Source organism: Ylistrum balloti, unplaced genomic scaffold, assembly GCF_031769215.1.
Source record: "Ylistrum balloti isolate Yb309-2 unplaced genomic scaffold, AGI_CSIRO_Ybal_v1 Utg369772, whole genome shotgun sequence".
Classification (NCBI taxonomy): domain Eukaryota; kingdom Metazoa; phylum Mollusca; class Bivalvia; order Pectinida; family Pectinidae; genus Ylistrum; species Ylistrum balloti.
The window spans coordinates 2,676,435-2,688,768 of NW_026781965.1; the positions used below are offsets into that span (position 1 = coordinate 2,676,435).

Genomic DNA, 12,334 nt, shown 5'->3' on the forward strand with positions numbered 1-12,334 from the left:
TGTTAAATCAGACAACCGGACTAACTACCTTATGTTACGTCAGACAACCGCACTAACCGCAGTGTGTTACGTCAGACAACTGGGCTAATCGTTATAGGTTACGTTAGAAAATCAGACTAGCCTCGTAATATTGAGATAAACAAACCGGATTCCACTGCTTGTATGTTTATTTATTTATCTGATATATATTCTCTCCGATGGACCTCGAATAGACGAGGTTTTTTTCTCTATCTGTGATAGATCTCAGATCGACGAGGACATTTTCCCTCTCCGATGGTCTTCGGAAAGATGAAGAAATATCCCCTCTCTGATGGCCTTCGGAGGTTTATCCTCTCTCCGACAGACCTCAGATAGACGGAGGTTTATCCTCTCTCAGATGACTTTCGGATAGACGAAAATGTATCCTCTCTCCGACAGACCTCAGATAGACGAAGATTATTCTCTCTCCGACAGACCTCAGATAGACGGAGATTTATCCTCTGTCCGACAGACCTCAGATAGACGGAGGTTTATCCTCTCTCCGACAGACTTCAGATAGACGGAGGTTTATCCTCTCTCAGATGACTTTCGGATAGACGAAAATGTATCCTCTCTCCGACAGACCTCAGATAGACGAAGATTATTCTCTCTCCGACAGACCTCAGATAGACGGAGATTTATCCTCTGTCCGACAGACCTCAGATAGACGGAGGTTTATCCTCTCTCCGACAGACTTCAGATAGACGGAGGTTTATCCTCTCTCAGATGACTTTCGGATAGACGAAAATGTATCCTCTCTCCGACAGACCTCAGATAGACGAAGATTATTCTCTCTCCGACAGACCTCAGATAGACGGAGATTTATCCTCTGTCCGACAGACCTCAGATAGACGGAGGTTTATCCTCTCTCCGACAGACCTCAGATAGACGGAGGTTTATCCTCTCTCCGACAGACCCCAGATAGACGGAGGTTTATCCTCTCTCCGACAGACCTCAGATAGACGGAGATTTATCCTCTGTCCGACAGACCTCAGATAGACGGAGGTTTATCCTCTCTCCGACAGACCTCAGATAGACGGAGATTTATCCTCTCTCCGACAGACCTCAGATAGACGGAGATTTATCCTCTGTCCGACAGACCTCAGATAGACGGAGGTTTATCCTCTCTCCGACAGACCTCAGATAGACGGAGATTTATCCTCTGTCCGACAGACCTCAGATAGACGGAGGTTTATCCTCTCTCCGACAGACCTCAGATAGACGGAGGTTTATCCTCTCTCAGATGGCTTTTGGGATAGACGAAAATGTATCCTCTCTCCGACAGACCTCAGATAGACGAAGATTATTCTCTCTCCGACAGACCTCAGATAGACGGAGGTTTATCCTCTGTCCGACAGACCTCAGATAGACGGAGGTTTATCCTCTCTCCGACAGACCTCAGATAGACGGAGGTTTATCCTCTCTCCGACAGACCTCAGATAGACGGAGATTTATCCTCTGTCCGACAGACCTCAGATAGACGGAGGTTTATCCTCTCTCAGATGGCTTTTGGGATAGACGAAAATGTATCCTCTCTCCGACAGACCTTAGATAGACGGAGGTTTATCCTCTCTCCGACAGACCCCAGATAGACGGAGGTTTATCCTCTCTCCGACAGACCTCAGATAGACGGAGGTTTATCCTCTCTCAGATGACTTTCGGATAGACGAAAATGTATCCTCTCTCCGACAGACCTCAGATAGACGAAGATTATTCTCTCTCCGTCAGACCTCAGATAGACGGAGATTTATCCTCTGTCCGACAGACCTCAGATAGACGGAGGTTTATCCTCTCTCCGACAGACCTCAGATAGACGAAGATTATCCTCTCTCCGACAGACCTCGGATAGACGAAGACTATTCTCTCTCCGACAGACCTCAGATAGACGGAGGTTTATCCTCTCTCCGATGGCCTTCGGATAGACGAAAATTTATCCTCTCTCCGATGGCCTTCAGATAGACGAAGATTTTATTCCCTTCCTGATGGATCTCGATTAGACAAAGATTTATACAGACCCAGATGGATCTCAGATAGACGAAGATTGTATTCTCTCTCCGATCGATAGACCTCGGATAGACATTGATTTAATCCGCAGTCGTTTTACTTTAACGTGTCGATGTTATTGTCCATTTAACAATAAAATAAACCCTTTTTTATGAGACATTGAGACATTGATTTACGTGGTAACAGCTTTACGCTTCACGTGGTAACAGCTTCACGTGGTAACAGCTTACACCCACAGGTGTTAGTGACTTTTCGAACACCTGGCTTCAAACACAGACATCACAATATTATTGTACAACACGAGCTGGCGCTCTACCGTTTACAGCCTCTGATTCACGCCGAGCTGTTTGTGTTATACCTGTACGCCGTGCATGTACTTCAATTTTCAAAGTAGCGTGCTCTTCTACCAAAATCAGTTGTTTACGCCTTAAATTAAGATATCTTCTACATCGTACATGTAAAACGGCACCAAAAACAAGCGCAGATTCACACGCCTGGGTTCTCCATTGTATAGGCTGCGGCAGATATGTCTGAATTTAAAACTCTTGAATTGTTAATAGATAACAGAAACACGCGTGTATCTCTATTTTTAGTTTCCCGACCTTAATCTGAGAGAGGTTTCAGTAGTTCAATAATAGGCTATATCAAATAAAGTATTGATACAGAGATGCCGTACACCGGGGCTTTATACAAACAATGCATGCAGTGAAGATATCGGCGTATACTTACCCGTCCTTGTATGTGGACGACAGTTACTCACAGCAAAACAAGCAGCTCTCATACAATCATCATATTTTACTAAGGAAGTACTTCCTCTCATACATATATGTCTGCATGTGTCTTTGTGTGTGTGTGTGTGCGTTTGTTCTAGTACATAAGGGAAATAACTCGTATTCATTACTAGTAACATGGGGGTATCTGCTTAATGCAATCACGAAAAAATGATGTTTTGACACTTGAAAAAATTGATTGATTGTAGTGGGGACCGTTACATACGTCCCCCAAATACCTCCACAGTCATTATCAATGTAAATAGTATCTATTTAAGATTGATACGAAATGCGATGAAAATTGAACAAAATTTAAATTTCACCACATTAGTCGTCTGCCATTGAGGAGAATGAGAATGTCTTACGTTAATCGTAACAAAAAGATAAGGACGGCCATGCTATTTTAAACTTGGGATACACATATTATATGTTTATGCATTCAAAACCCGGTGAAATTAACAAATTGTTAAAGATGATGATTCTAACGGATGTATACCACAAATATGATGGCTAGTAAAGAGCTGTCTTTCCACATTCAATTTCTTAAACACTAAGCCGTTTTCTTGACTGTATGTCTGTTCTCTAAAGAAAGTGTTTTTATTATCTGATAAAGAAGACCATTATACGCATGTACATGTGTCAACAAACTCCATAAAAATCCAATTTCGATATTAGAGTAGATGAAAGTTCCTGCGGCTTATAGACCGTGTAAAGGAATAACCATATCTATGAAAACGAGCCAAGAAAGACACCGGTAGACTATTGATACAACATATATTTTTTATTCAGTTTTGAAAGAAGGATACATTTGCATATTGACGGCTGAAGACGCGTTTGAAGTATATAATTAGTATTCATAACGATTAACTTACATGTCAGATCAAATCAAAGCATAAAATCAGTTCAAGGGTAAACTTAACATTTAACAAATATACTGTGTACTTCATGTCAATCATGTAGATTTTGATATGTATTGTGTTCACAAAATATGTATGTCCAAATAAGATTAACTGTGTTGTTATTTATCTGTTTCGACTGATTACGTTCTTAGGTTAAGCATTTTAGAAGGTGAGTTTTACTTAACACAGAAGACATTTATCTGCTTAGATATACGGTAATTAAGTTATTAATTACAATAAATAGGCCGACGTACTATCGTTCCGATTAAAAACATACCTTGATCTCCCTATGTAGCGGAGCGAAGTTTACGAAACGGGAGCGATGATCAAAATCTATTTTTAATTTTATTGACATGTTATTAATGTCACTCACTTAGATTTTAATGTGGAGTTAGAATTTGTTAATATCATTTAGTAACATTTGTAAATAAACGTATCATAAAACAATTTATTTTCACTGGCCTATATTTTTGAGCTGTTGTTAATATTGATCCCGAGTTGAAACTTAACAAACGAAATAGTTTGTTCATTCGCCCTGTTTTTTTTATCTAAATGTTTCAAACAGTAGCATATTTGTCATACCACTAAAATTCAAGTCTTAAGTTTGTGATGTAATTCTCATTAAAGCGATAATTAATGTACATTTCATATACAACACACAATTAGTATGCACTCCCTGCATATTACTTAAGATCTTATGAATATTTATAATATCGAAACTTATTTTATGTACATTCACTTTACCAAATGGCATGTGATATCATAGACTTCAAGTCTTACTGAATGATAACACTAAGATCAATAGAACTTACTATATGCCTTCTATACAAGTCCTTGTAAAATCATTTAGAGGGTACCTGTTTACATTATTATAACTCTATATAGATAACAAATGATATGATTATGGTTTGTGTGAGTTTCATTCACCGGTGAGCCACTATTTTGTAGTTGATACCGCTGTGGGTTTATAACTTGACGCCCCTCACCTCCTCATCGTCGCCGTACCCTATCCGGACCACCGATCTCAAACGGTTTGATTCAGGCTCGTTTTCTTTACCTATGCTTTCACTGTTTACGGCAGGGATGCTGTTTTTGATGGGTGATTTGATACCATTAGGACTTAAATCCTTCGATCTTTCTCGAACTCTATTTTCTCGGAGGTCCCCTAGAGATCGGGTGTGAACTCCATAATGTCTAACATTCGCCTTACTTTCGTTAATAAAGGAGCGGCGAATACCATAGGAGGCATATTGGATTGGCGTTGGGATGTTGGCGATACTTTTTGGACGTATAAAATGATGATTTGTCGCTGCTGGTTTAGACCTTGGTTCAGTAATTACAAAATTACGTCCACGGACCGGGTATCCGCTGTTGTTTATGCTACGAATATTAAGTGGAAGATTACCTCTTCTGATGCCATTTCCATTAAGTGGATGTCCACTGACGTGATATTCGCCATTAGTGGCGTTACGTCCATGTCCATTTTCAGATCGTTCATTCTTCCTTTTCTTTCCATCATGGTAAAATCCTTCAGCTAACCCAGTTGGGTCTTGGAAGTTACTATTAATGATACCGGTTTTGCTTGCATGAGAACCTTTCTTTTTCAACATGGCGTCTGTAGAACCAAAATGAGAGATCTCATCCTCAACCTCCTTACATTCGTCTGCACTATGTTTCCTTGAACAACAAGGTAAATTGAAACATAGGATGCCCAAACGGTAGGTCAACAGGAGCACGACAATTATATTCTTAAGCACGAAAAAAACCAAACTGTACGTTAGCAGTTGTAAATAGAAGATGATAAAGAGTCGGAGAGCCAAGAACGGTCCGTCTTGTAAAAACAATCCGGCAAATGTGACGAAAATGTCGGGGAACTGGTCCCCACAACAGGCACAAACATAACTGTTACTCTTGTTTCTCCTATCTTTCGTATTTGTATAGTCTCTAACCGAGTGGACAGCCCGTCTGTTCATCACGACTGGTATAAACTGTATGAAGCTGACAGACCAAATCACCAATATAGCATAGGTTATCATGGTGTTGCCTCGGATTAAATCCTCGTCGAATAATGCAAATAGTTCCATGATGTCTGACGCCATGGCCAGGTAATCAAAAAGGAGGTCGGCAAGTTCCTCACGGGTGACCCTTCCCCTGGGTAAAAGCCACCGACCAATTACAATTAAGTACACCAGTGACTCCTCCACGATTACCACCCACGTGTCAGCTGTAAAACTGTCCAAAAGGCTCTCAATGTTCGCTATTATCCCTCCGGGCTATGGAAGAATAGAAAAAAAATATGTGAAAATATACCAACTCTATTCAGTTTAAAATGTGTAAAACTGATACCAACATTCCTTCACATCTTAATGTTATATACATAACTTCTTAGATATCTACAGTTCTGGCTTAAATTTTGGTCAGTAAAGCTGAAATACGTTTTTTGTTCTATTTTGATGATTAACACCTAGCTATGTTAACTTCTGAATACAGTTTAATCAAACCTTTAGTTTCAATAAATTTTGTACACGATAGAGAGGTTACTATCTCTTTCTAAGGGGCCGCTTAAAACAAAAACGAAAACAAAACTGATAATATTCACATATATAATTTAATATATACGGAGAGGAAAAAGAAATGCAATTAGCATAAAGTTAATATTGTAAATAAAATCCTTGACGTACACCCTTGAAACTTGACAAATGTGTGCACGCCGCTTGTACAAAAGAATAAGAGACAAAAGCACAATATATCTCGAACCCAGTACGAAGAATTGGTTCAAAATCTGTGTGTGCGAATCTTCAGACATATCCGTCTTGATTTCCCAAATTTTAAGCATAAACAGTTCACCGTAAAAATGCCACGACTGTCCGAAGTTGACAGGGGTCGTGCCATTGCACTTCTTATGCAAGGTACCCCGCAAAATCAGGTCGCTAATCAATTTGGAGTCCATCCATCGAACATTTGCCGTCTCATCCAAAGACTACAGGCCACCGGAAGGGTTGCAAACCGTCCCCGAAGCGGTCGCCCTCGTGTGACGACGCGTCAGCAGGATAGGACAATGCGACTTTCACACTTACGCAATCGCTTTCTGACGGCCACGGAAACAGCAAGGAACACAATTGGGCGACATCATGTTCCAATTGATGACAGTGCGTACTCGACTTCGTGTCTTCGGTCTAAGACCGCGGCGGCCATATGTTGGACCACTGCTTGATGCGCGGCGAAGTGCCAGACAAATGCAAGTACTGAACGCACATTCCGTAAGATGCTTCCCAATGCAACGTTGGAGAAGGGTCCTAATTGTTACATATATGTGGGTGTAGATCCGGAATGTCGTTTTATGTATTACGCTATCCTGGCGTATGAATAGGAGATGTACAATAAAATGGTAGTTCCTGTCTGGTGTCGTTTGTACACAGCTCCTAAAGTATACCCACTTTGACAGAATACACAACATATTGGCGACAAGGATGGCCGTTACGACATAACAGTAACAGTATCATGCATTGAAATTCGCCATCACAGTCAACAGAAGGTCAGTTTCGCCCTGTTTTAATTGTGAAGCTTACACCACGTGGTTCGTTCGCTAGATCAACGGGGGCCTGTGAACTCGATAAACTTTTGTTACTGGTATAACAATGGCAGGTCGCATAGGTCGATTAGAATCATTCGACGCCGACACGGAGTCGTGGGAGTCCTACAGTGAAAGACTAGGTCAATATTTTCTTGTAAACGAAAGATAAAAGATGAAAAACAAGTTCCGGCGCTACTCAGTCTGATTGGAGGAAGGACATACAATGTGTTACGAGACCTAACTGCAACGGACAGGCCAGCGACAAAAACATTTAATGAACTGGTGGCGATATTAAAGAATCATCTGTCCCCAAAACCCTTACTTATCGCTGAAAGGTTCCGCTTTCATAAGCGTGATCAGAAGGAGGGAGAAAGTGTAAGAGATTATGTAGCTCAATTACGAAAATTATCGGAGCACTGTGAATTTGGAGTCGTGTTGATGGAGTCACTGAGGGACCGGTTCGTTTGCGGGTTGAAGAATGAGGCAGTTCAGAAAAAGTTGCTGTCGGAAAAAGATTTAAGTTTTGATAAAGCTGTGGATATTGCAGTGGCCATGGAAACCGCCGCACGGGATGCGGTTGAATTACAAGCGAAACACAAGGGTCTGAGTGTACATAGCCTGAAATCAAAGAATCCAAAGTTCAGCTCTAGAAATCAGAAATCATCACAGCAAAACAAACCCAAGGTGAGTTCACACGAGAAGCCGTGTTATCGATGCACACGTCCAGGACATGATCCTCAAAAATGTTTCTTCAAAAATGAAAAATGTAACCAGTGTGGAAAAGTAGGTCACATTAAAAAGGCGTGTCGGCGTGAGGTACACACAGAGAAAAATGGGAAGAAAGTACACTCTCTAGATGACCAGTATTATGAATATGGTGACATTGTAAGTGACATATACACGGTACATGATACACAGTCCCCAGGTCCTTATTGGGTAAAGCCCAGAGTAGATGGGACACCACTACGGATGGAACTGGACACCGGTTCAGCAGTGTCAGTAATCCGGAAACAGGATTTAGTGGAGCATTTTGGGAAAGTTACATTAAACCCCACCACAAAGGTATTCAAGACCTATTCAGGTGAGACTATCACTCCGATTGGGGTAAAGGAAGTCAAAGTACACATCAACAACCAAATAAGTGATCTTCCTCTGTACGTTGTGGAGCGCGGTGGACCTCCTCCATCGTTCGGAAGGAGTTGGCTAAGTGAACTAAAACTGAACTGGGCAGAAATACATGCAGTTTCGGCAGTGTCAGACCGTAGTAACCGTGCTGATTCAGTAAAATCCATTCTCCAGAGATACGCGGAGGTGTTTGAACCTAATCTCGGTACAGTAAAGAATATTCAGGCCAGGTTCATATTAAAGGAGGATAGTCAACCCAAGTTCATGAAAGCGAGGCCCGTGCCTTTCTCTCTTAGGCCAGCTGTGGACAAGGAACTTGATAGACTTGTTAACCTAGGTATACTTACACCGGTTGATCATAGTAGCTATGCTACTACCATTGTAGTAGTGCCCAAGAAAGATGGGTCGGACCGCATTTGTGGGGATTTCAAAACTACTGTTAACTCAATGATTGTGATTGACAAGTATCCTTTGCCTAAGATTGAAGACATATTTGCGAATCTGTCTGGGGTTCAGCACTTTACTAAAATTGACCTGAAGAACGCCTATCTACAAATGGAGGTTGTTGAGGAACAGAGACCACTGCTGACAATTAATACACACCGAGGATTGTTCCGCTACAACAGATTAGTGTTTGGTATCGCTGCAGCGCCAGCAATTTGGCAGCGCACTATGGAGCAGATCCTACAAGGCATCCCAGGTGTCCAATGTATAATTGACGATATGATAATTACAGGACGCACTGAGGAGGAACATCTACAGAACCTGGGTAGTGTACTAGGTAGACTTCAGAAGTATGGATTAAAAGCAAACATTGAGAAATGTGACATTTTTAAAGACAAGATAGAGTTCTGTGGCCATGTCATCAATGCGGGAGGCTTACACAAGACTCAGGAGAAAATCAAAGCTGTTGTTGAGGCAGCAGTACCAGAAAATGTCTCGCAGCTCAGAGCCTTTTTGGGCCTGGTCAATTACTATGGAAAGTTCCTACATAACTTGGCATCAACTCTAAGACCCTTACATAAACTGTTGGAGAAGAATGCACCATGGGTGTGGTCTAGGGAGGTGTCAACAGGCCTTTGTCAAGGTAAAGGAACAGATGACATCAGAGCAGGTCTTAGCTCATTATGACCCAAACCTACCTGTTTCCATAGCTTGTGATGCCTCGCCATACGGCTTGGGTGCAGTCCTGTCTCATGTCATGCCGAGTGGCGCTGAACGCCCGATCGCGTTTGCTTCGCGCACGTGAAATCCAGCGGAGAGAAATTATTCCCAAATTGATAAGGAAGCTTTGGCTATAATTTGGGGAATTAAACATTTTAACGCTTACCTATATGGGAGACATTTCACACTAATCACAGACCATCAGCCATTAGTCTCTATTTTTGGTCCGTCGAAAGGAATGTCTGTTAGCGCGTCAGCACGCATGCAGAGATATGCAGTTTTCCTATCGGGTTATACTTACTCCATACAATACAAGAACACTAAGCTGCATGGGAATGCAGATGGGCTATCACGTCTTCCGTTAAAATCTGCTCGGACACAGAGTGAACGAGAGATTTTAGATGAGTCACACCTGTTCCAAGTTTCCCAGATTGAAACATTACCTGTTTCAGCTTCAGATATTGTGAAAGGGATCAGAAAGAGCCCAACTCTTTGTAAAGTGTTGAATGACGTTTTACACGGGTGGTCACAGGAGGACAAAGCAGCATTACCCTTTTATGACCGACGGAATGATATTACCGTTCAACAAGGCATTCTGCTGTGGGGAATTAGAGTGATAATTCCAGAAGAACTGCAACCTCGAGTCCTAGAGGAACTCCACTCAGGACATCCGGGAATTGTCAAGATGAAAGCTCTCGCCAGGAGTCATGTATGGTGGCCATGGATTGACAAGGATCTTGATCAGCTCGCTAAGAACTGTAATGGTTGTCAGGGTAACAGAAACACAGCAAAAGAGGCGCCAGTTCACCCATGGGAATTCCCCATGACACCTTGGCAAAGGATCCATGTGGATTTTGCTGGACCCTTCCTAAACAGTATGTTCTTGGTAGTGGTGGACGCCCACTCCAAGTGGCCCGAGGTCGTTCAGATGGGTTCTACAACAGCCTCAAAGACCATTGAAGTGCTACGGTGTATTTTCGCCAGAAATGGAATCCCTCAGCAACTAGTGAGTGATAATGGACCGCAATTTGTTTCTTCTGAGTTTCAAGATTTCATGCGTGGAAATGGGATCCATCACATTACATCGGCACCATATCATCCAAGGACGAACGGACTCGCGGAAAGGTTTGTTCAGACTTTCAAACAGGGACTAAAGTCAGCATTGAAGGATAACGGGTCGATACAGAGGAAACTACAATGTTTTCTGATGTCCTATAGGAACACGCCCCAATCTACTACAGGAGAGACACCTGCAAGCCTATTCATGGGTAGGAATTTACGGACAAGGTTGGACTTGCTACGGCCTAACTTGAAGGAGAGAGTGGAAAAGGCGCAAGCTCGAATGTGTAAGGACAGCAATCTGGGTAAAACTAGGAGTTTTGAAGTTGGTGACTAAGTCCAAGTAAGGGATTACAGAGGAGATACCAAATGGGCACATGGAATTGTAAACGCAACAACAGGTCCCATTTCATACAAAGTGGAAACATCACCAGGACAGGTCTGGAGACGCCACACCGATCAAATTCTGGGGTCGGTCCCTAAGGATGTATCCGAGAACCCATTGGTGGAGCATCTCGTAGAGGCTGATATGGTGATTGCCAAGCCTACAACCGTGACAAACTCCAGTGTTCCCCAGGATGTTGGTAAAGTAAACAGCCCAAAGGACTCAAGCAAGAAAGCGTCACCTATGACAAGGGTTGAACATCGGTACCCCGTGAGAACTAATCGGAGAGCACCGGTTAGGTTAGATTTGTAGGGTCAGATCATGGTGTGTACGGGCATAATAATCATGTGTGATCTGCAGAGCCCCAGGGCTCTACGCAAGTTTCTTTGTTAATCTAGTCAGTTAGCGTAATTCTCATTTATTGTTTCTAGTCAAGTAGCTAGTTGTTTTTAGTTTAACCGTTGTGATAATCTTGACTGACTGAAATAAGAAGATGTAAGACTGGTCAGTGGTGAAAGTTGCTTTATTCATTTTTATAAAAAAAAAAAAATGAACGTGACATTTGTTCAATTTTCAAATTAACTGTCTTCAGAACTAAAAGGGGAGGAGTGTTACATATATGTGGGTGTAGATCCGGAATGTCGTTTTATATATTACACTATCCTGGCGTATGAATAGGAGATGTACAATAAAATGGTAGTTCCTGAAATGGCCGCCACTGTCTGGTGTCGTTTGTACACAGCTCCTAAAGTATACCCACTTTGACAGAATACACAACACTAATCTTAGATGAGTCCAGGTTTTCGCTGTACCGGGCAGACGGCCGACGTCGTGTCTATAGACGTACCCACGAGCGCTATGCAGATGCTTACGTGATAGAGAATGACCGCTTTGGAGGAGGATCGGTCATGGGGAGGGATCGCGCATGGTATCAAGACTCCACTGGTCGTTATTCAGGGAAATCTCACGGCCGTCTGCTATAGAGATCAAGTCCTAGCGCCTCATGTTCTTACTCTAGTACAGCAGCGTCAACTAACGTTTCAGCAGGACAACGCTCGGCCGCATGTAGCGAGGGTATGCCGTGGTTATCTCGCAGCAAACAATGTCCCCACCCTAGACTGGCTCCCATACAGCCCTGACCTCTCCCCAATAGAACATTTATGGGACGAGTTGGACAGAAGGATAAAACGTAGGCCGAATCCTCCAATCAACGTCGCTCAGCTGGCGTTGGCGCTGGATGAGGAATGGAATCGTATACCAATGAGGAGGGTTAATGCCCCGATCAATTCAATGCACAAAAGAGTTCGTGCAGTTACTGCAGCTCGCGGGGGGGGGA

The 12,334-nt window shown here is 42.5% G+C and overlaps 2 protein-coding genes across 2 annotated transcripts; both read left to right on the forward strand.

Moving 5' to 3' along the window:
- Window positions 1-6,822: 6,822 nt before the first annotated feature.
- Window positions 6,823-9,521, forward strand: LOC132543987 (uncharacterized protein K02A2.6-like). Its single transcript, XM_060207544.1, has 2 exons — window positions 6,823-6,951; window positions 7,431-9,521. The coding sequence occupies exons 1-2, from the start codon at window positions 6,823-6,825 to the stop codon at window positions 9,519-9,521; spliced, it is 2,220 nt and encodes a 739-aa protein (XP_060063527.1).
- Window positions 9,522-9,792: 271 nt separating this feature from the next.
- LOC132543988 (uncharacterized protein K02A2.6-like) lies at window positions 9,793-10,950 on the forward strand. The gene has a single exon (XM_060207545.1). It carries the CDS (start codon window positions 9,793-9,795, stop codon window positions 10,948-10,950), a length of 1,158 nt encoding a protein of 385 aa, XP_060063528.1.
- Window positions 10,951-12,334: the final 1,384 nt, after the last annotated feature.

Bases quoted from the DNA above. Each gene is read 5' to 3' on its own strand.
- LOC132543987 (XM_060207544.1), top strand. From the start codon at position 6,823: ATGTTCCAATTGATGACAGTGCGTACTCGACTTCGTGTCTTCGGTCTA. The intron at 6,952-7,430 runs GTAAGATGCTTC...TGTAAACGAAAG, and splicing joins AAGTACTGAACGCACATTCC to ATAAAAGATGAAAAACAAGT.
- LOC132543988 (XM_060207545.1), top strand. From the start codon at position 9,793: ATGTCTGTTAGCGCGTCAGCACGCATGCAGAGATATGCAGTTTTCCTA.